The sequence below is a fragment of the Pyrgilauda ruficollis genome, unplaced genomic scaffold (genome assembly GCF_017590135.1).
Source record: "Pyrgilauda ruficollis isolate IOZ18807 unplaced genomic scaffold, ASM1759013v1 scaffold15, whole genome shotgun sequence".
NCBI lineage: Eukaryota > Metazoa > Chordata > Aves > Passeriformes > Passeridae > Pyrgilauda > Pyrgilauda ruficollis.
The window spans coordinates 2,225,782-2,249,661 of NW_024513654.1; the positions used below are offsets into that span (position 1 = coordinate 2,225,782).

Consider the following 23,880-nt stretch of genomic DNA (forward strand, 5'->3'; position numbering starts at 1 on the left):
GAAAAAATTATACAGCACTTATTAAAAAAGGATGTTTTGACTGGGGGTAGGAACCTGGAGTTGTTCACATTTGCCCAGCTGGGTTTAGTTCTGCAGTGGTGCCCTTTGAAAAGCTCAGTAGGGGAAAGAAAGGTAATAATAGATGGCTCTGTATAACTGTAATTTATGTATATACATTTGTAATTCACAGGGAATGTTGGAATAGAGGGAGAAGTGAGGATTTTCTCCAGCAGCAGGGCACTCAACAGCCTGGTTTTCAGAAGGCAAATGGGAAGGAATTCATTCCTCTGAGGGTGGTGAGGCCCCGGCACAGGATGCCCAGGGAAGTTAACGAAATAATAATGGGTCATTTCTGTGTCACCGACTGCCAAGTGCCAGAGAATCATAATACAGATGCAATTCAGGCATGTTATAGTCCCACTTTTCTTTAGCCACTAATTCAACCCATAAAATTCCTAATATTAGTGAAAAAAAAACCCTTAAAATGTCACTAAAGCTATGATCCTGGCATCAACCGAGTGACACATGTCTTAAATTGGCACATGAGACACACAAATCAATGATAAAAATTGCTATTAAAGGTGTCACACACACCTTTGATAGTCAACTTCATTTTAGTGACAATGCTGGAAAGGACACTCACCTGACAACATGGTCATGTACAAAATTATTCTCTACCATGCTCATATATATATATTATATATATATATAAATATATATTAACCTGCCAGGCAAAAATGTCACCATTTCAGATGGTTATGACCCCGAGTGATGGATTGGGTCATTTATCTTCATTTCTAGTGATACCCTGAAGTAATAGAAAGTACTGAATATGTTTGAAGAGACAGTTTTTCTACTAAAATTCAACTATTCCATCTTAGAAACCAGAAAGGAAAAACCAGTGTTTGTTTTGTACACCTAAAAAAACACCAGTCGGTGTAAGGCAGGTTTCTCCAAGCCAAGGGAAATTTCCAGAGCAAGAAAAGTCTCTGGAAACAGGTGACACTTACCCTTATGAATGTTGGGAATCCCTGGCCATAGTATCCAACAGCAAAATAATCTGGTTTTGGTCGTATCACCTTCACAATGTTTTCATAGAACTGGGCTTGTTTTCTCTGCAAAATAAACAGGAGGGATTTGAATGACCTGAGCTTTTAGGAGATTCCTTACACTTAAGATCTTGTATGCATCTCTAAATTAAAGATGTTTCATTCCCCTGTTTTCCCTCACCTTTATATCAGACTCATGGCAATATCTGGAAATACCAGACTCTGTAGCCATGATTTTTCTACTCACTACAGTGAATCTGACTGTTCCCTAACGAATATCTCAATTTTGATGAATTTTACCTTATCATGGCAAACCTCACTGCTCCATATCCAATATCTCAATTTTGATGGACCTCATGTTGGTGAACTTCATTGTTCCATATCCAATATCTCAATTTTGATGGACCTCATCTTGGTGGACTTCATTGTTCCATATCCAATATCTCAATTTTGATAAACTTCATCATTGTGAACCTCATTGTTCCATACCAATATCTCAATTTGGATGAACTTCATCACTGTGAACCTTACCGTTTCAAGTCCAGTATCTCAATTTTGATGGACCTCATCTTGGTGGACTTCACTGACTCACATCCAATATTTCACTGGCAGTGAAGGTCAGGAATTTGCAAGGCAATCTGAAATTCCAGTTGTGACACTTCTGACACCAAAACACCGGAAGGATGAAGCCGCACACAGCTCATCCCAATGGTGCTGACTTGTCAGTTTTGGGCTCTTACATCTCATTATATTTTTCTACTACTTCTCTTCCATATTTACAACCATGAATTTGCATATGGAAAGCAGGCAGTTGAGAACTGCAGGAAAATGTAAATGTTGGAATAAACACACGCATGTCAGACGCCATCTGCTTTCGACGCTGAGTTCTTCTTTATCTCTAATGATGAAATAATAGCAAATGAGCAGCTTCAGAAGATCTGCTCATTAACTTATGTTTAGTCTATTATTTCTGCAAAGAGAATGACTTTTGATCTGGGGGAGGTTTAGTGCTGCTCCCACATAACAGATAACAGAAAATGGCACCAAGACTACAAAGACCCAGATCTGCCGAGTATTTCTCAGCTCGTCTGGAGCAAAACTATTTTGTCATTTGTGAATTGTCTTAGAGGCTAATATTTAATATTGCTTGAAGAAAAGAGACAAGAGGGAGAATAGAAAGAACAAAAAACTTCTAAATTTAATTGCGGGAGAAAAAAAAGAGCTGTTCAGCAGCAGCAATAAGAAAAGCTGATGGGGTATTTGAGACCTGACTCATACGGGAGAGTGAATTTTGATCTCTGTCTTGTGAGGGAAATGCACACCAGGACTAATTCTGTGACATCTCATCTCTTGGCTGATAAGCAGATAAACTCAATTGTCTGATGTGAAGTTCTGGGTCTCCTTTCTTAGAAGAGGGAGAAACTCCATGGAAATATCCAAGGCCAGGTTGGACAGGGCTTGGAGAAACCTGGGACAGTGGAAGGCGTCCCTGCCCATGGCAAAGAGGGTGGAACTGGATGAGTTTTAAGGTCCTCCCATCCCAAATCATTCCATCACTCTGTGATCACTGGCTACAATGAATAAAGTGCAAATTCCAACTTCTCCTTCAACATGGATCCAGTAGAGTAATTAAAGAGTGGCTGCCTCTGTGACAAACCCGTTCACGTTCTCATGTGCAAGCAAAAAGGAGATGGAAAATTAAAACTGAGGGACTCAGAGAGTAGCCACCCCCTGGTGAAAAATCACCTCAGACAACCATTTCTAGCTGAGGAACAATCCTACCCAATTCCTTTTATGCTGAAATGAAGAATATTCTGTGCCCACCCCACCAGGAGCAGTGGGCTGGGGCTGTGTGGAGCTGAGTTCAGCACCACAGGACACAGGACAGCACCAGCTCAGACACACAGGGATAAAGAAAACAGATAAATAATTCAAAGAAATTGTTGAAAATGTACTCTGAGTGCAAAAGCAAAAGGGATCAAAAACTTTAGAGTCGAGAATTTTCAGAAACAAACTGGAATCATATCCCAACTCCTGTGGAAATGGTTGGGACCCGAGGAGGGACAGTGACAGCTGCCATTTTTCTCTTTGGAAGAGAACAGGAGGAAAAAATGGTGCAGGAATAATGAATGGGTAACGTCAGGGCAAAAATAACTGACTGGAGACATGAATGCTTGGGGATTATTCATACCTAAAAAAAGAAATGTGAATATAGAAAGACACTTGAGAGAGAATGGGAATTTTTTTCATCTCCCCATTTATATTTAAATTCAAAATTTCCTTTTATACCCCAAATAAATCAGCTTAGCATTACCAAAATGTTTTTCTTTCAGCTAAAAAAAAAATAAATTCAATGTTTTTCAGACAATCCAGTGGTAGCCAGTTAATTGACACTGGTCCAACAAAACCATGATGGGTATTTGTTTCTGAATTTTACTGTCATTGCTATAGTATTTTTATATAGTTTTAAAAGCTTAGAAATTCAACTCTGAAATAAATTATTGCAGTGTCTATGTCATTAAAAAAACCTACCAGCAGTTCACTGAGTTGTTCATAATCAAACATTTCATTTTCATACTGTTCTGCAAGTTCTTTACCCAAGGCAATGGCCTCTTCCCACATCTGTTGGAAAAAAAAATCACAAAACAACAAAAAGAAGCTGAATTACATACCTTGGTTAAACATCAACATCAGAACCAAATAAATCTGAATAAAGCAACCAAATGAATTTTGTCACATGCCTGAAAACACTGAGCATCTGACGTGCCAAAGAGCTGTGCTGGGCTTATGAATGTCTCTATTAATGGAATCATGGAATTGTTGAGGCTGGAAAAGCCCTCCAAGTTCACTGAGTTCAACCATTCCCAGAACTGCCAAGGCCACCACTGCCCCATGTCCCCAAGTGCCACATCCACATGGATTTTAAAAATCCCTCCAGGGATGGGGACTCCAGAACTGCCCTGGACAGCTGTGCCAGGCCTGGACAAACCTTGCCATGAGGAAATTGTTCCCAAATATCCACCCTGAGCTGCCCTGGCCCAGCCTGAGGCCGTTCCCTCTGCTCCTGTCCCTGTTCCCTGGAGCACAGCCCGACCCCCCGGCTGTCCCCTCCTGGCAGGAGCTGTGCAGAGCCACAAGGGCCCCTGAGCCTCCTGTGCTCCAGGCTCAGCCCCTTCCCAGCTCCTCAGGAATTCTCCAGCCCCTCCTGAGGCTCTGATCCCTTCCCTGGACACACTCCAGCCCCCAATGACTTTTTTATCATTGAGGGGCCCAAAATTTGACATGGGATTGGAGATGTCTCAGCAGTGCCAGTACAGAGGGACAATCCCTGCCCTGGTCCTGCTCCACACCATTTTTAACACAACCCAGGTGCCCATCAGCCTTCTTGGCTTGGTGGCACTCAAGGTGATCTGCTCCATGACCTGCCCTGGCACAGGATGCAAATTTACTGGATCCAAATCAAGTCAAATGATCAAAGAGCTTCAGATATGAAATGATTCCTGCCAGCCCATCCAGTAATGTGTAAACACAGCCTGTCCACGAAGAAACCCAGGACCTAAGGCTTTGGAGTAAGGCTGGTGATTGATTATATTTCATAATCACCTCTTTCTCCCTCTAATATCTGTAATCTGTATTAGACAGGACAAGCAATTTGCAGATATTGCTTTGAACAAATACTCATTATATTTCCATTGGTTCTTCTTCTTCTCGTTCCTCAACCATGAAATTCAGCAGCCGTCTCAAGTGACCCAAAGAAATTTAACAATATCCTTCAGCTCCTCAGAAGGCAACAATCTTAATGAGGAGCAGCAAGAATGGTTTTAAATGTGCATTTTTCATTTGTTTTTTCCACTCCAAAGATAAAGAACCACTCAAACCCAAAAATATGCTTAAATTAGCACACCAGGCTATCTAAGATCAAACTTGATGATCTACCTCTGCTGCTGAAATTTGGTTGGCATTGCTGACCTCACTTTATTATAAAAATGAGTTTCAGAATAAGTTAGAAATGCAGATTTTATCAGCCTGCATCTTAAATTTAAATCCTCTGGCCACACCACCTCATTCTCCTCTCAGCATCAGGCCACACGTTCCTCGCCCTCGTGGAATCCTGAGGGGATGCAGCAGCCAAGAGCAGGTGGATGGAGGAGGGCTGAGGGGAAGGGTTGAACACACAATTCCCCATTTTTCCCCAAAAATATCCACTTTTAGGGACAGGGAGTTTGGGATGAAGCACCACAAGTTCCAAAGGTGGTGGGAGGTGGATGCTGGGGAGAGAAGAGGAAATGTGACCTGGGGAAACCTTCACAACAACTGATCCCTGTATCCATCCCATAAAAATCCCTCAATCCCACCATCTTCAAAACACAGTGCAAATAGGAGATATTTTACACCCCAAACCCCAAAAGCTCCCCAAACCACACAAATTAAATTCCACACTCAAAGCCCCCAAATCAGTGCCAGGTGAATTCTATTTGTCTATTGATCTGCAAGGTGAAACTGCATTTCTTAGTATACCTGGAAAACTTGGGAAAAATAAGACTTTTAGAAAAATTCTTGGTTCTAGACGATGATGTGAAAAATAAGAATAAAACGTTAAGGATGAATCCTCAGCAAGCCTTCACGTGGAACATGCCAATGTCACAAAAAGCAAGATGGGCCCCATTGGTTCACTGGCCATCCCTGCTCCTCTCTGGAGAAAAGGAGCCAATTTTCAAGGAGAGGGATGGACTGAAAGGTTATCCTGGCAAATTGAGTGGGAATGGCTGGAAAGCAGCAGCCTGGAGAAGCAGGGAGCTGCTGATGGGGCAGGAGATGAGCAAATGCAGAGGGAAAAAACATGGGAGATCACATGGAGAATGGAGAGAGATTTCTGCCCTCCAAGTAAAGACAAAACAAGGGCTAAAATCTGCACTGTGGGGCTGAGCAAGGGGAAAGGAGCTTCTGAGTCCTGCAAAAACCAGATGGGGTGATGTCTGGACAAAGTGGTGACCTAATTTAAGATAAAAAAAGCCACAAATGCTCACAAGGAGCAGAATCTGGTTCTTCATTAACCTTTCCTTGCAGCTCCTCGTGATATTCGACCCCTCCTCTTGATTTTACTTATTTCTCCAACAAGGTTCAGAATGTTATTTATCTAGGGAAGAGGACTGGAATGAGCATGAGTTGCCTCATGTTTGTAAAGTGCCTTGAAGGTGAAAAACGCATCAGAAGGACTAATTACAATCACGGTAATGAGGGATCACGGCTGCAGGAAATTACAAGGCAGCCTGAACGCTCTGCAACGCAATTTTTGCAAATGGAAGGATCTGAATGTTTTTATCCATATTATGGATCTAATCTAGCATGATGATACAGAGCATGTTTTTATTTTTAAACAAAAATTAACATGAATTTAAGAGTAAAGGCACAGTTGCAGAAGAAGGGGGACATTTTCACACACCAGGATGAGTTAATTTTGATACAGAAGGGCAATACAGCACCAATTTACAGAACTGAACTAATATTCAGGTGTTTGTTAAGTCCACAAGTGAAAGCTTTCAAAATCACTTAACCTTCCCTCATTTTGAGTGCCATTTTCTTCTGAACTTCAGTCATCCATAACTTGTGCATATTTTAATTTCAAAGACAACGGTGTGACCATCACTTCCCTTGTCCTGCTTCCCTGTTTGTGTGTTCCAGATTTAACCAGTCCCTCTCCAAAATGAGACTGGAAATAAACTGAAGCCTAAATCACTTTTGATTTGCATCAACACTGTAAACAAACTCCTTTGGTTCTTCCCACTGACTCCTGTGTGAGCAGAGATGTGTTCCCAACCCACGTCTGGGAATGCAAAAGGTGGGTGGGTTTAGATGGGATACTGGGAGGAAATCCTTCCCTGTGAGGGTGGGCAGGCCCTGGCACAGGGTGCCCAGAGCAGCTGGGGCTGCCCCTGGATCCCTGGAAGTGTCCCAGGCCAGGCTGGAGGAACCTGAGAGAGCTGACAGATGTCCTTGCTTGTGACGGGGTGGGACCAGGTGACCTTCAAAGGTCCTTCCCAACCCAAATTCTGAAAGCAGACACACTCTGCCTACACATCACTGCCTATAGGTACCACAGCACTGTGCTGATTAAATAACAACTTCAGCAGAATTAAATCTCCTTTGATTTTTTTTATTCACCTTCCCACCCTTGTCTGTCAGCACCATAAACACACTGGAGCAGAGGCTGCTTCCACTGCACCTCCTCTAGCCTGAACAAAGCCTTTAGATGTTACTGAATATTAATATTAATAATGGATTCTGTAAATGTTCCAGAGCCTGAAAAATGAATCCTCAAATTAAATGTGATCCAGATTTAGTTCATGTGCAACAGACAATAATCACATAATCCTTGCCTTTTTCCTAGCAAGGAAGTGGAGATGAACAGCAGAAAACCAGACCATGGATCCACAACAGAAAGATTTGGGTTAAAGATCATCTCATTCCCCTCCTGCCATGGCAGGGACACCTTCCCCTGTCCCAGGTGCTCCAGCCCCAGTGTCCAGCCTGGCCTTGGGCACTGCCAGGGATCCAGGGGCAGCCCCAGCTGCTCTGGGCACCCTGTGCCAGACCTGCCCACCCTCACAGGGAACAATTCCTGCCCAATATCCCATCTAAATCTATCCCTTGTCAGCTTAAAGCTATTCCCTGTGTCCTGTCCCTCCATGCCTTGTCTCCAGTCCCTCTCCAGCTCTCCTGGAGCCCCTTCAGGCCCTGGCAGGGCTCTGAGCTCTACCTGGAGCTGCTCCTCTCTGGGTTAAACAATCCCAGCCCTCCCAGCAGAGCAGCTTCAATTAGAACATTTTTTTCTGGCTTAAATTACTGGAATTCCTTTAAAGTTTCTGTAAAAGTCAGTTTACAAGTTCTCCTGCTGATATGGTGTCACGTTATCTTTAATGGAACACCTTCAGGAGTGTACTGAAAATCTACCATACTGCAAGTACACAGTAAAAAAGGGAGAAAGGGGAGAAGATTCCATTTTTGCCAGTCTAACTTTGTCCCTCTCCAGCCAAGACATCTGTCTAAGAAAAAAGCACCCATGTTTTGTTTCTACTGCCTCTTAAAAACCTCACTGTGCTCTAACATCTCTGTTTGGAATTCCCAAGTGTCCAGTTGTTCCTTCAGAGGAACAAAGAGAACTTGGATTATGGAACTCGATTTCTTGAGTGGAGAGAGCCCTGAACTCCAGAGGCACAGGAGTCCATAGAATCACTAAGGTTGGAAAAGACTTCTGAGATCATCAACCATCACCTTGTTAAACAACAAATCCTGTCCTCAGGTGTCAAATCCATATATTTTTTGAACAATTTTAGGGATGGGGACTGCACCACTGCCCTGGGCAGGCTGTCCCTCTGCTTGTCAACCATGAAGAAACTTTTCTTAACATCCAACCTAAACTTTGCTTGGTGAAACCTGAGGCTACTTCCTAAACTACCTGGCTGTTCCCTTGTGCAGCTGCACCACAACACCTCCAGCATCACAGAAAACCCACCTAAAACTGGAGATTTTCCCACCATTTTCAAAGAAACAGGGACCGTGTGTCTCACATCCCCTGCACAACCCTCTGAAAAATTCAGCTGTTTGCTCCAGAGCCAATTTATTCAGGTGAGGACAGCACGGCTGTGGCCCAGGACCCTGATAAATGAAATCTATATTCTTGAAGGTCAATAACTCCCAATCTGCTGCCTCGCAGATTTCCTGCCTTGGAAGCTTTCCCAGCTTTGCCCAGGACATGGCAAGTCTTCTGGAGAAATGAGTTGTACAGGGAGCTCCTACACAGGATTTGTATGAGGTACAACTCATTAATGGGAGAAACAATTTATCTGGAGAGGGTACCAGGGAGAGAAGCAGCTGATACTGGGAGGAAAACGCTTCTTTTGTACTTGGGGGGGAAGAAAAATGTGCAGAGCCTAAATTCAGTTGTGTAGACACAAGGTGCAAATTGTTATGGGCAAGACTTTGCAGATGCAGGAGATCTGTTTTAGGGAAAACCCAGAGATTTAATTTATTTTTCAAGCTGGATTGCTTGTTGGCCAGAAAGAACTACAGCATCCAATTTAGTTTTTGAGGTTAATAGCAGCAAAGGAGGATCTTGGGGTATTTCTGGGCTCCTGCAGAGTTAATGGTCAGGAGCAGTGAAATAGTCTGGGATAAGAATATTATGGTGCCATGTTTTGATATGTGAGGGACTTTCTAAGCTGGTTAAATTTCAGGTAGTGTTAATTAACCAGCATGAAGGCTTAATATTTTAAATAAAATGTTAAAACTCAGCACTTCTCTATTGTTAGCACTGCATTCAAGATACAGCCAGGTTGGAAACTCTTTAAATAAATAAATATATTCATTTGGAACATGGTCAGACTCTGTATCCTCCCTCTCCCCAGACTCTCTGTCCTTCCCAGCTCTCAGGACAGCTCCGGGGCTGAGCTGGCCACGAGCCTCACACAGGTTTTTGGCAGACAGGTGAATTTTACCACTCACTTGTTAAGATGGAAGAAAAAGCCATTTGATGTCATCCCATGAGCCAGAAAAAAAGGCCTTTTAAGCCAAATCATGGCATTTGCTGTATAATTTCAGATATTTTCTGTTCTGTGGCTGCTGTAAAGCAGTAAAAGCTTTTTTTTTTGGAGGAGGAGGGAAGAAAGGAGGAGCAGAAATAAATGAGTAGTGTGCATTTGTTTAGTTTTTTTCTCCTCAGGACCAACACTTTCAATTTATGGAGGAGCAGAGGCAAACCTGTCCTGATTTATGAGCAGCAGCAAACCTGAGCCTGTGGCTGGTCCCACATTTCAGCAGGCAGGAACAGGAATGTTGCTGCTTCCCTTGTGGCTCCACAAACAAAGCTGGTTTAAAACAACACTTTATTGCATTCCTTGGATTCAGAAGCTCATCAGCATTGATTTCCATCAGCTCCTTCTCACAGGAAAAATGTCACCCCTTCCCCCATGCCTTTAGTCCCACCACTGTTTCCCTTCTCACCTTGGGACATTCTAACCCAAGAATTTCCAGCAAAGTCCCTGCATTAAGGGCTTTGTGGGAAATGACAAAGCTTCAGGAAAGCACAGAGAGAGCAAACACTTGAGAGCAGTTCAAAGGATGGGTCAGACTGCTGGGTCAAGCCTGAGGATCAGGATTTTAAGGGCAAAAGCCAAGAGAGATGGAGAGGAGACTGGAAAGTGCAGTGCAGCGAAGAAGAATGATCTAGGAGAGAAAAGGATCCCTATGCCAGGGAAACAACTTTCCTTTTGGAAAGAAGGAGCTTAGTAAAGGAATGAAGAGCATAACTAATCAGGAATCTAATCCATAAAGTAAAACAACCGCAAAATACAAAAGTTGTTTCTGAGAAATGCTCCTTCCCTAAAGGTGAAAGTTGCACTGCAGCTTTATAAGGGGTTGGTTAAAGGATCAAAAGTCAAATACAGGTAAAAAAACAAACTTCCTAAGAATAACAGATTAAAAATAGAAATCAAAATGAGGAACCCTGAACGGATCTTGACCTGCAAGTACCAGGGATACTCTGGTGAGGGTCAGGATTTTGTTCTCAGCCCACATGAGGTGCCACATTCCTGCCTTCAGGGCAAGTCCACGTTCCCTTTTCCTCACTTACAAATTTCTCAGGCACTTCTGGGCCAGAAGTGAAGGGCTCACTCAATTCCAGCCTGTGCGTGGAGGATTAAATCTAAATTCACCTGCCCATGAATGCCAATATTTAAGGGATAAGCCTCATGGTTGGCTTTCAATAGACAAGAAAACTGTGAATTCCCCAGGGAAATTACTCTGCCAAGAGAAAGGGATCCTGATTTTTGAGAGGCTGAACTGCACCAGCCTTTAAAAAACAAAAAGCCAATGGTTTAAACCCAATTTCAGGAAATCCCTCTGCTCCATTTCCTCTACACAATGTTTCTAAGTCCCACATCTCCCTCCCTTCCCAAACCCACAGCTTGCCATCAGGCAGGTTGGGGTGGGAGAGGCACTGGCTTACAGCTTGAAAACAAAACTCCTGAGCTTCTGGAAAAGCCTGGAAGTGCCTGCACAGCTGCCCAGTGCTGGTGACCTCCTTCTGACACCTCTTGTTCACCTAATGGGAAGGGAAATCAAACAAGGGATTTGGAGTGAGCTGCCAGGCAGGGACCCAGCTGGGTGATTTTGGTACAAAAAAAGCAAAAATTGGTTTGGACATGGGTTCAGTGTCCCAAAAATGCACAGCAAAGGCTGTTTCAGGTGTGTTACTGATCATGGAGAGCTAAAGCTGGGCTACATTTGCAAACTGCTCAAGGAATGCAAGAATTTGATTTAACTTAATGTCAGAACATCCCAAATGAGAGGATTACCTTCCATCTACACTGGAAACCTCCACTTGGAGTTTCCTGACATTTGCAAAATCACACAAGATGAATATTCTCAGTGTATATTGATTTTTTAATTTCCCTTTTCATGGAGTAATGTGAAAAAATATCACCAGCTTGAGTGACCAGAAAATGAGAGAAGGAATATCTGTAAGTAGGAAAGAGCAGTTTGGAAATAAATCATCTCCTCACACATAAAAAAATCACACAGGAGTCCTGGCACTCGAGTTCTGCACAGAACTGGTGCTCAGCAGAACAATCCCCAGTGCCTGGACACCAGAAAGGACCAACAGAAAGCCATAAAGACAAACAAAATAAAACCAACAAAATAAAATAAAACCAAAAAAATGAAACCAGGCAACTCCTGGTTTTCCTTCCAGACAGGAATGCTCGATTAAAATAAGCTTTAAAATCAGCTGTGGCCCCCATTCAAATGAGATTCTTCTCATTCACACAGGGAAAGCTTTTTGGGCAGCAGGAACTGTCCCCAAGTCACCTCCAGCAGCCCCAGCCCCAAACAGCCACTTGTGCATCACTCCAGAATTATACTTTTTACAACTTTTGTCCCAGCCCAGAATTACAATTTTTACCACAATCCAGAATTGCAACTTTTAGCATCACCCATTAACAACTTTTAAGTATTGCATTAAGATAAGTTATAAAATTTGACTTTTTAAGCAACACTTCTGACAAAATTATAGAAATGAGAGTCCCTATCAAATTTATTCCAGGATTTTAATCTGGTTCTGCGAAAAAACTCACCTGGAAAAGATGGGCTGGCTGGATAATATTCTAATTCTACCAGAAAACACCACTTCTGTTTACTTTTAAACCCCAAGTTTACACTTCTGAAATGTTCTGACAAAGAGATTCCTACTTCTATACTGGAATATTTCGTGCCTGAAATATCCAAACACTGATCCATCCCTGTCTCCCACATTAACCCCCTTCCTCTCCAACACCAAGCAATGCCAAATGCAATTTCCTTCTGCATTAAAAGATGCAATTGCAATGAAATATCCTCATCTCAGGATATTTATGATAGCAACCACAGACACCCAGGCCCTGAGGGAATTAGTTTTGTGTATATGAGGAAAAACAAGGGGAGCTGAAGGATTCTCTTAGCTCTTGTAACTGCCAGAAAAAGTCCTCCAAATTACATGCATCACTTTTTTATTTACTCCATGGCATCATATGCCCATATATTTACCCTTAAGAGATGAGTTATAAATGTACCATTGATTTCTTTTGACTTTTTTTTTTGTAATATCATTATCTGTAAGTGCTTCCTGAAGGTCACTGGATGCAAACTATGTTTACTATTAAATTTATAAGTTTGAGAGAAAAGCAATGAAATACATTTGCACTTTTTTTCTTCCCTTTTTACCTTGCCCTTGTCAAAGTAATGGATAATTTCTTGATAGAGCTGATCTTTCAGCTGTCCTTGAGTAGCAGCTTGGTATCCATCCCGCTGGGTAAGATGTGCTGCACATGCTTCTTCTGACCACTAAATCATAAAAAAAAGGGGAAAAGTGAAAGGAAATCCAAAGCTGTGAGTTCTGAAGTGAAATAAAAGAGAGGGGTTTTATTTAAAGGAGTGGTACTGCAGTTAATGCACCAACAAAGGGCTTTTTCACAGCTGTGCCCTTTGCTTCCTTGGGCACAAGGAACATTTGTTTGGATGCTGTAATTGGAGGCTAATTACATCCATCAGCTGGAAGGAAGCTTCTGGAGGTGGCTTCCTCTCCTCGGTGATTTTGATGAGGGTGACCTTGGCCTGCTGGGGACACAATGAACACTTCACTTTGTGTGGGAGAAACCCTGGAACCCAGGTCCATCAACACAAAGGTGATGCCTCAGGTTTGAGCTTTTCTATTTTTCACATTCTGTGCTGCTTTAGTGTGTGGGTCTGGGTTCACATCAGGGGATGGTGAGCTCTGTGCACAGAGCAGGGAGACAAAACAATTCCTGCTCCAGCTGGGCACCAAGGACAAATGATCCAAATCTCAGCCCAGGAGCACAAACCCCGTGGGCTGAGAGAGAAAAACAAGCAGGATGGGAGTGCAGGGGCTGAGCTGGAATTGGACACTGAACTGCAATGTGCACATGGAGCAGAGCTGATCCCAGGGAGAGACCCCGTGAGCGCTCCTCGTGCATTTTGGGACCATTTGGGTTCATCCTGGGTGCAGCCCTGGCTGGGCTCTTGTGCTGCCCGAGGTGGATCCATGGAGGAGATCCTTGGAATCAATCCCTGCTTTATTCTGTAACTCTGCCCAGCCTCTGTCCTAGGGCAGCCTGCACAAGGCATCAGTGGGAAGGGCTGCAGGCAGGGAAATGAGATGGCTCCAACTCACTGAGGATTTTGGAGGCAGGGAAAGCATAATTAACTTTATCCAGCCTGTCTGCAATCAGCAGCTCTGGCTCTTCCAGTAAATGCCTGATGGATCAAGGGAAAGGTGTCAATCATAGGTATCATGGAATGGTTTGAATTGGAGGGGAAACTAAAGCTCATCCCATCCCATCCCACCTCTGCCATGGGCAGGGACATCTTCCACCCTCCCAGGCTGCTCCAAACCCCATCCAACCTGACCTTGGACATTTCCAGGGATCTAGGGGCAGCAACAGCTTCTCTGAGCAGCTCCCAGATTCATTTGCAGAATTACTGATACTTTTCCTGCTATATATTATTAAATTTCACCCAATCACTTCTTGATTTGGCCAAAATGTTTGTGTTTGGGTCATGCAGACACCTCTGACAGCTCTGTTCTGAACTCTGTTTCTGATCAACACAAACCTGCTGGAGCCTGCAATGTGATGGAATTTTTTTCAGCATGCTAAGAGCTGCTATCTTCTGTTAGTTTTGAACACCTCAATTTTGACAAAAAGGGTTGAAAACACAAAAAAAAGTCTCTTTCCTTGAGTGTGCTTCATCAGCTTGCAGTAATTTGGCCTCTCTCCCTCCACAGACAGAGCCTTCTTGCAGATTTAAAGGTGAAATTCTCACCCACTCTCAGCCTTGCCCTCGATGTGATCCCATTAAAATCACTGGGATGAAGTATCTGCCCGTGATGAGTGTCATTGAAAATCCTGTCCTGAGGCCTGACAGAAAAACTCAATTGCTCAGTTACACACCCCCAGTATTGCTGCTCCTCAGGCAGCACTGAACTCCTCCCTCCACTCAGGGCTGCAGGGGCAGGGACTGAGGTAGAGACTGACACACTTTGATAATAAAGCAATTCCAGCCTCTAATGAAATTATACTTACAAACAAACATCCACTCAGGGATGAAAACCTGTGACAAATTCTTCCCTGGCATTTGCTATCGATTTGCATTAGAAGGAAAGAAAAATGGACATTTCTTTCCATGGAATTCTTCCACTGAATTCAGAAGAGCACATTAAGAGAGGCACTCACCTGTTCTCTGAACACATCCCCTAAGAAAAGCCACAACTGGCTAAACTCCAATTTGAGGCCACAGGAAGTAAATTGTCTAACAAGTCCAAGCCAGGCCAGGTGAAGTTTGAGTGAGGTTTTATGGCATGGTTTATTCCATCATTTATTCAGGAATACATGGAAGGGAACGAATCCTTCATCCTGTCTAAAAGGTTCATCCATGTGAAGTGGGCACAGTGCTTTTGCACTCCAGATGAATCTTTGAGATGTTTCCTTGTGTAATAACCCTCTAATGATTTTAAAATACAGTAAATACATTTCAGAGTGTCTTAATTTAAATTGCACATGTACACTCTGCATCACATTTAGTCTTTTTATGGCTTGGATGCAGTTTACTCAGCTCTGAAGTACGAATAATTCTCAGTGCATCCATCAGAAGGATCTCATTTAACACCTTCCCCTTTTCAACTTTTCAAAATAGATATTTGACACTCACACTTTGCTGGGGATTGCTGAAATTAAAGGCAGGATTGCCAAGAACAGTTGGCTGCTGAGGACGAGCTGCATTTCCTGGATGAAGAGGGGCACCATGAGCACAGCAGGGTGCAATCACACAGTCCCAGGCTGCTGTGGGTGGGAAGGGACCTTAAAGCCCATCTGGTTCCACCCCCTGCCATGGGAAGGGAAACTTTCCCTGGACCAGGAGGCTGCAATACACTGGAATGAGCAGGAGATCAAGGGGAAAATGAAATTCTCATTTACTCTGTCCCTGACTCTCTGCCCCTGGTGGGGGTCATGTCCTTAAGGGGGGTGGAAGGAGATCCAGCACTCCCTGAGGAAGAAAGATTTCACTGCAGGTTGTGAAATGTGAGGAAGACAAACAGGACTAAGTCAAACTCTTCCAAAACCCCAAATTCTTAACACATTGAGGTTTTTACTTTTCCCATTAACTGCTTTTCAAAATTAAAACATAAACCCAGGAATTCAGTGATGATTCAGCTGTAGTAAATGTAATTTCATGACACAAGTGTCTGCTGGCAAGAGCAGCACCTTCCTAAGTGATAACCAGGAGAGCAAAGTTGGGACATCAGCACATAAAAAAGCTGCATGTTAGAGACAAAATCTTCTTTCCAGAATGTTTTCAGGAGATTAATGCTTCTGAAGCACAGCTTCACTCCATTTCTGGCTGGCAGTGGGTAGTGTTAAACAGTCAAGTGCTTTATTTCAGGCACTTTCTGCAGGTAACATGTTATTTGTGCATATTGCAGGCTACACCAAACATTCCTTGAAGAGGAGCAATATTGTTGTGCCTCTTCAAAAGTGCTATAAACTGGGTAACACTGCATTCAAATTATATGCACCTTTTAAAGGCATGACCTTGGAAAGAAGGCCATTTGAATCTCTCTGCAATTTTCTGAAATCAGTTACAGACACCCAAGAGCACTCGAGCAGGGGCTCCAGCACTCCTTGCACAAAAGATCTGTGGAGAGCTCATTTACTAAAATATCTGCTTAGAGGCTTTCACATATTGTACAGTCTGGATATTTGCAATTTGGGTTTTGTGGCGCTGACTTGACCACATTCCCTTCACTCCAGCTCCAGATCCACCTCTGCCACCCAGCGAAGTGCTGCTTTCCTCTGGGGATGAATTCCATGTGCAAAAGAGAACCCAGAGCAGTTCATCGATTCAAGTGCAGATGTTCTGAGTGCCAAACACCCCCCAGGCTGGTGTCTGGGATTTCCCATTCTTAGGATGTGTTTTGGGGGTTACCTTGAGGAGCTTTGCGTGCAGGAGTAAGGTGTAGGCAGCCTCTGTGTAGTTGTCACACTCCTTGTGCAGGTCACACAGCTTGTACAGGTACCTGCCAGCAGCAGAAACAATGGTTCTTAAAAAGACTGGGTTTAAGATGTCACTCAATCATTTATTTTGAAGATTAAAAGGGTTCAAGTCTATCTTCAAACAAGCAAATACTTGTGGGATTGGTTAAAGTTCCCATTTCTGTGTGCAGACAACTTTTAGAACCATTTGCATTTCCACTGTGCTGTTTTTAAGGGATACTCAGGGAATCATGGGGTCATTGAGGTTGGAAAAGTCCTCCAAGATCATTGAGTTTAATCTTTGACTGAACATCAGGAGAATGACTTGTGGTGGGTAATAAATCCAATCCAGATTTTGTGCAAGACTGAGCACTTTTACAGTTCAGCTATGGGCCAGGAATAACTTTCATTATTTACCTTCAATAGCATCACACCTCACTCAATTCTCTTAATTTGTTTGATGATTTTTACACTGACAATTTAAAAAGTCCCCACAAAACTATTAAAAATTGTATTTTGAAAAAGCCAGTGAAAATGCTTTCAAATTTGATATTAATTATAAGTTTGTTAACAGAAATTGGAGAGAATTTGGCTGGGGGTTTGGCAGTGAGAAACAATTTGTCTTTATAGAGATGCTGAACAGGGCAGACCTAAATAATAAGAAATCACTTCATGTGTTTGTCCACAATTATCAATCCTGCCATTTCCTATTCTTTTTGCAAACTTCTAAAATACCAATTAAAACCATTTAAACAACAGGAAGAGAGTTGACAAGTGAAAATTCTTCCACAAAGATAACAAGCACCTGAGAATGAATGAGTCACATTTAGATACCTAAAATAGCAGTACAAACACAAACCTCACCATTTTAACACAACAGTGTAAGCAATAGTCAAGCAAAGCACAAATGGGGGCTGTGAACCCTGAGGTTTACAGAAAACACAATATTTCCATGTTTACTTGGTCTGAAAAGACATTTTGAAAGCTTGAAGTTTAAAATAAGTATCAGTCAGGTATTATTTAACAATTGTTTTTATTCCAAGTCACATATTTTGTACCTCACTAGGAGGCAACATCATTTCTTTGCTCAGCTTATTTGTTTTCTTCACCAGCACAAGAATTCTGGCTCCTGAGTATTTCATTGTAACGGAACTGAAGGACATGGAGAAAGGGGACAGAGATAATCTCCTGACTTTCACTTCCAGCACTCTGTTCTCAGTGCAGATAAGCTTTTGAATTACTTCAGGTTCAGCCAAGGTGTGATTTTTCATTACTCCTCTCCTCCAGCCCCCAAGTGACTGCTTAATATGAACTTAATTTCCCCAATTACAGAGCCTGTGTCAGGCAGTTTGTCACCAGTCATGTTTACAAACCTTATGTACATCTCTTCCCTCTCGATCTCCTTGTAGAAATTCTGAAAAACAACATAATTTGGTTACAAAGTCTTTGATTTCACACTTTGCAATGTACACAGAACACGCTCCAAATTAAAAATTCATAATTGCGTAACGTCAACCTCCAAACTGCAAAATGAAATTTGCCTCCAGTGATGGAACACAAGTTATTTAACTCAGAAAATCAAATGCTGGGATGTTTCATGTTGCAATGTTTTAGGGCTGCTGTCTCACTGCAAAGGTTCAGAATTTGCAAGAACAATACTGCTAGAAATTTGCTGCTGGCATTTGCAAGTCACACATCATTAACCATTTTCAGGTGAAAATTTTCTAACATACAACAAAACCGAAATTTTAAAGCAACAGTTGTTCTGTGGATTGAAAAGTCTGAACCTTAGTTCAGCAATACAACATCTGCTCTTGGATTCTAAGAGTTTCCTTGGAAATACAAAGTTAGATTAGTGTTATTTGTCTGGTTTCATATGTCACACATTAGCATCACCCTCCTCTGAGTGCCTCCAGCCTCGAGATAAACTGGTTAACAGTGCAAATATTGTAAATGCAAAATATGATAACTGGGGGAGAGATTCAAGGCATTTCTGAATCTAATTGTAAGTTTGTCTCCAAAATTTAAAATGTATCTAAGAAAACAAAATACCAAGAAAGTCCTTCTTCAATGAATTAAATATATTTCAATGCTAAATTAAAGAAGTTTAAGGAGGCGCTAAAAGAGAACAAACCCAGTACTAAAAGAGGGATAAATCCAATACAAAAGTGATCTTTCAAAAGAGGACTGGAATGGATAACAGAATCCACATTTCACAGAGGAATGATGGGTTATTCCAGGGGTATTTCAGTTGATAAAGCTGCTTATTACTTTTGGGTTCAATTCAGAAAACAAACTGCCAAGGCCACTACTGCCCCGTGTCCCCAGGTGCCACATCCACATGGATTTTAAACCCCTCCAGGGATGGGGACTCCAGAACTGCCCTGGACAGCTGTGCCAGGCCTGGACAAACCTTTCCATGAGGAAATTGTTCCCAAATATCCACCCTGAGCTGCCCTGGCCCAGCCTGAGGCCGTTCCCTCTGCTCCTGTCCCTGTTCCCTGGAGCACAGCCCGACCCCCCGGCTGTCCCCTCCTGGCAGGAGCTGTGCAGAGCCACAAGGGCCCCCTGAGCCTCCTGTGCTCCAGGCTCAGCCCCTTCCCAGCTCCCTCAGCCTCTCCTGAGACTCCAGAACCTTCCCCAGAAGCACTGGCATAAATGCAGATCAAACCCTCCCAGTTAAACCACCGTCGGTGCAGATAAGTTTAATCCCAGGAAAAGCTCGGGATCAGCAAAGTCCCAATTAGGAACTCTTTGAGACCTCACGTGGGAATTGCGCCCGGTTTCAGACCTGGGTAGGATTTTTGCAAAGGCATGAATTTCACTTCAGGTACCTGGAGAATGATGAAAAGGCTGAGTGGGCCCTGGAGGAAAAAGGGGAGTGTAAAATCAAGCTAAGGTTTGAAATCACGGCGACTGAAAGCGAACGAAAATTCCGCCCTGCGCCGCTTCCCGGGGATTCCAGAGGCTGCAGCAGGCCTGTGCTTGGTGTCTCACTGTGACAGCACCTGACAGCAGCAAATCACCCACAAAATCTATCATCTGCAAATTCAGCTGCATCAGGAGATGCTGTTGGGAGACACCTGGAGAGAACAAACACCCAAGGGTTCCTCGGCTTCCCCATGGGGATGGTGAAATTCCTGGGAGGAGGCTCTGAGTGCTCTGATGAAGGGAAGGAGAAACAACTTCCCAAGGGAATGTTCCCAGTTTGACACAGTGTGTGGTGACTGTGATGTGCTGTTTCCCATCCTGCTTGGAGACCTGGCAGGATTTTCCACCAGGGTTCTGCTCAGGAGGACGCCGTGACCTTTCTGCAGGCAGCCCAACAGCACTTGCTGCATCACCAGCCTGTGACAACTCTCCAAGTCCCTCCTCTTCGCCCATTTCCCAAACATTCTGATGCTTTCTGATGTGCAGAGAGGAAAAACAAACTAAAAATAAACACCCAATTTCAGATTTGATGCCTCCATCTCCTCTCCTGCTCCAGTGGGCACCATTTGGTTCATGGCTGATGAGATGGGGCAGTGTAAATGTTGCACTGCACGAGGCCAGGACTGCATTAGATGCAAAATAAAAAAAGCTAAAATCTACATCATATGCAAAAATAAAAAAAGTTGTGAACTATTTACTCTGCTCTTTCCTGAACAAAGTCCATCAGCCAGATCACATAAATGATAAACACTGGTTGTGCCTCATGTATTCGAGCAGAATCAAAGCTTTGATGATGATATAGGGAGGAAAGCTTGGAATTCTCAGTGGCAAACAGTGGAAAAACCAAACTCAGTTCACATTATTTTGGGCTCTCTGAAAGTTATCTTTCATGGGTGCTGATTTTTGCGTTGTAAAATCTCATTTTCTAAATCTCCACCAAAGACCATGATGTGTGTGAGTACAACTGGAACAATTATTGCTTCCAACTCCAGCCCAAATAGATCAAGATTTGTGTATGGGGTGGACACTCCAGAATTTCAGGGTCTAAGAGGAAGAAATTTCCCATCAGTGAGGAAAACAAGCCAACCTCTTCCTGCTGTGAATCAAATAGTACCCCCAATTCCTTCAAAAAATTTGAATAAAGGGGCTGAGCAGAGAGCAGAATATAAATGGGATTGCAAATCCATGGAAATTTTGGGAGTAATGGCAGAGAACTCCGACATTCTGTATGTCAAGTGGTTTTCAGCACTGAGTTGTTTATATACCAATTGTAAATGTCAATGAACAGGACCTGTAACATTTCTCCTTAAATCTTTCTGTACAAACAATTAAAGAAGGGATAATCCATGTTTTCACAGATTTGCCTTCACCAAAATAGGAAAAAAATAGGGAAAAATCCTAAAGCATTCCGAATTTCTCCAAGAATCCCAACAGACACTCTGCTTGACACAAGCCCTCAGTTAAAGATGCAGCATCCTGAGGGTAATGGGGCTTTGGGTGATTTTGTGGTGATTTTGTAGTGGTTTTATGGTGGTTTTGTGATGATTTTTGGGTGATTTTATGATGATTTTGTATTGATTTTGTGGGGATTGTTGGTGGTTTTGTGGTAGTTTAGTGGTGGGTTTTTGGATGATGTGGTGGTTGCGGTGATTTTGTGATTTTTGGTGTTTTTGTGGTAGTTTTAGGGTGATTTAGTGGTGATTCTTTGGGTGATTTTGTGGTAATTTTTTGGTGATCTTGTGGTGATTCTGTGGTGATTCTGTAGTGGTTTCATAGCAAATTTGTGGCAATTTTGTGGCATTGTTGCAGTGATTTGTGGTGATTTTATGGTGGTTTGTGATTTTGCTGCTCACCAGCACGTTGACGGTGCAGCTCATGCGGTTCTCCTTGTTCTCGTCGTGCATGATGGTCCTGTAGTCCAGCAGCCTCTCCATCAGCCTCACCACCAGCTTCACAAAGGTCTCCCCACTCTTGGCCAGGTATTTGTGCTTCCTGCAGTGCTCCAAGAGACTGAAAAACCAATTAAGTTCGCCTTGTTAATCACACGCAGAGAAAAACCTTGACTCAGGTGCAGTTTTAAATATTGCGCATCGTTAACAGATTTTAATTATTTCTGGGCTACAAAGTTCATTGTAGTCTAATTGCTCTCTCTCCTGACTTCCCCGTGACATAAATTCTGCTGCTGATCAACACTTACATTTTGTCAAATAACACTTTGTACTGCTCATCTCCACGGCCTCCCTCCACTTCGTGATCCAGTTTGGTGATGATCTCGTTTTCGAACTGTAATTAAACAAAGCAAGCGTAAATAATCAGCTGGCAAATATTTCACTTTATTACTGTAGCCTCAATGCCTCACAGATTGGTTGGGTGCCTCGGTGAGACGTTTAGGCCCTGGTTTAAAGCCTGATTGACTTTTAGAGTTTGCAGTCTCTGGTTTTTTTTGACTCTCCACGATGATCTCCTGCCCTACAAGGACTTCTTTGGTTAAAGGAATCATTGGTCGTGCTGTTAAATGAAGTGTAAATATTTGCATTATGGAAAACGAAAGGAGATTAATGACAGGAATTGAGGGCAGGGAGAAAGGAGACACAGAATGTCCCCAGCAGCAGAACTAAACACAAAAATGCTGGAAGCTCTTGGAGAGGAAAGGCAACACCTGAGGCTGGATAACCCTGCTGGGCGCACCCCCAGCATCCTTGACACCCCTTTTTAGCACACAGACACTGACTGCAGGACACAACCTGATCAAACTGTTAATAAATCCCTGAAGAAGGGAAGGGAGTAGTTTCAAAAAAACTCCAGAATAATTTTATTTGGGCAATATTAAAAGGACCAAACTGTTAATAAATCCCTGAAGAAGGGAAGGGAGTAGTTTCAAAAAAACTCCAGAATATTTAGGTAATATTAAAAGGATGCAAACTTAAGTGGCCAACAGAATGTGTTTTAAATGCAAACTGGGTAATGCCATGGATTTTTTTATGATTACACAGGGTTTTATCTCTTGCTGCTAGGAATGGATGTGAACTGTTAGTGGAGGAAGGCTCGCTCCAGGCCTGCTGCTCTGCCATGAATCAGTGAAGTCACCTAGTTCCTAATTCTTCATTAAATAGGCACAGACAGACACAGAGATCTCAGCAGGAGAGGCTGGGCAAGCTGGGAGCCCGTGGCAGGGGAATGGGAGCCCAGTGCTCCCAGTGGGAGTTGGGTGACAGAACACTTGTCAGCAGGTTTTGTCACTGTTATTTCCTTAAGCCACCCCCAAGGATGCTGAGGAGAAGCAAAGGGCCTCTGCACAAGAACAAAGAGTACCAACATTTTGTAAATGTCACGAGATGTACTTTGCATCTGCAGGTGATATTAACAGCACATAATGTACCCATGGAGAAAGAATGGATTGCCTGGATCATCAAATATTCTGGGTTGGAAGGAACCTACAGGGATCATCCAGTCCAGTTCCTGGCCTTGCACAGACACCCCAAAAACCCCACTGAGAGCATTGTCCAAACCCTCCTGGAGCTCTGGCAGCCTCGGGGCTGTGCCCATTCCCTGGGGAGCCTGGGCAGTGCCAGCACCCTCTGGGGATGAACCTTTCCTGATATCCAACCTAACCCTCCCCTGACACAGCTCCAGCTGTTCCCTCAGGTCCTGCCTCTGGTCACAGTGAATACAATGAATCCAATATTAAAATAATGACAGAAGATGAGAAAAGGCAGGATAATGCAATCCACCCCCTCCCAGAACCAAACATGCTCCCACAGTACCAGACAGTTGAGTGAAACACTGAAACAACACAATGATGAAACTGAGAAGTCACAAAAATCCTGTTCCCTAATGAGCCCAGAATAAAACTGACTTTGCAACCCAATGTGAAAAATGACACTTGCTGCCAGCCCCAGCCCTGCAGGTGATGTATTTTTTAGGAAGAGATTACTCAGATCAAGAAGAGCAATTACTTTTGTTATGCAGGATCTCCAGGATCTTCCCACTATCAGTTTTACTTAAACCTCTGTAAATCCATGCTTTGTTGGGCCATTTCCCCTAGCAGCCTCTTGGGCTGAACAGAGTCAGAATTGTGGTATTTTGGGGGTTTTAAGGATTATTAACAGTATCTTTGCTCTTCAGTCATTCCTGGTATTTCTCATGGAGTCGCTGTGGTGTTGATCATCTGAGCCAAATGAATAAATGTTATTTAACATCAGTTACAATTCCTTCTGTGGTCTTTCCACGGAGGAAGGTTTTAGCAATACCAGCTGAGGTTTATGGAGCTTTGGAGGTTTATCACTCCCACGATGGGAGCAGCAATGTGACCCTGGAGCTGC

General features: G+C 43.1%; 1 protein-coding gene across 2 annotated transcripts in view; it reads right to left on the reverse strand.

Annotated features, from left to right (window-relative positions):
• The window catches only part of DOCK1 (dedicator of cytokinesis 1), a 266,436-nt gene that overhangs the window by 39,935 nt on the left and 202,621 nt on the right, over positions 1-23,880 (reverse strand). For both annotated transcript variants that reach the window (XM_041461037.1, XM_041461036.1), the window contains exons 34-40: positions 21,756-21,841; positions 21,412-21,568; positions 18,001-18,041; positions 16,581-16,671; positions 12,804-12,923; positions 3,582-3,671; positions 1,011-1,115 (exon numbers count right to left, since the gene is read on the reverse strand). In XM_041461037.1, the coding sequence (XP_041316971.1) occupies positions 1,011-1,115; positions 3,582-3,671; positions 12,804-12,923; positions 16,581-16,671; positions 18,001-18,041; positions 21,412-21,568; positions 21,756-21,841 (690 nt within the window). The remainder of the gene's footprint in view (positions 1-1,010; positions 1,116-3,581; positions 3,672-12,803; positions 12,924-16,580; positions 16,672-18,000; positions 18,042-21,411; positions 21,569-21,755; positions 21,842-23,880) is intronic.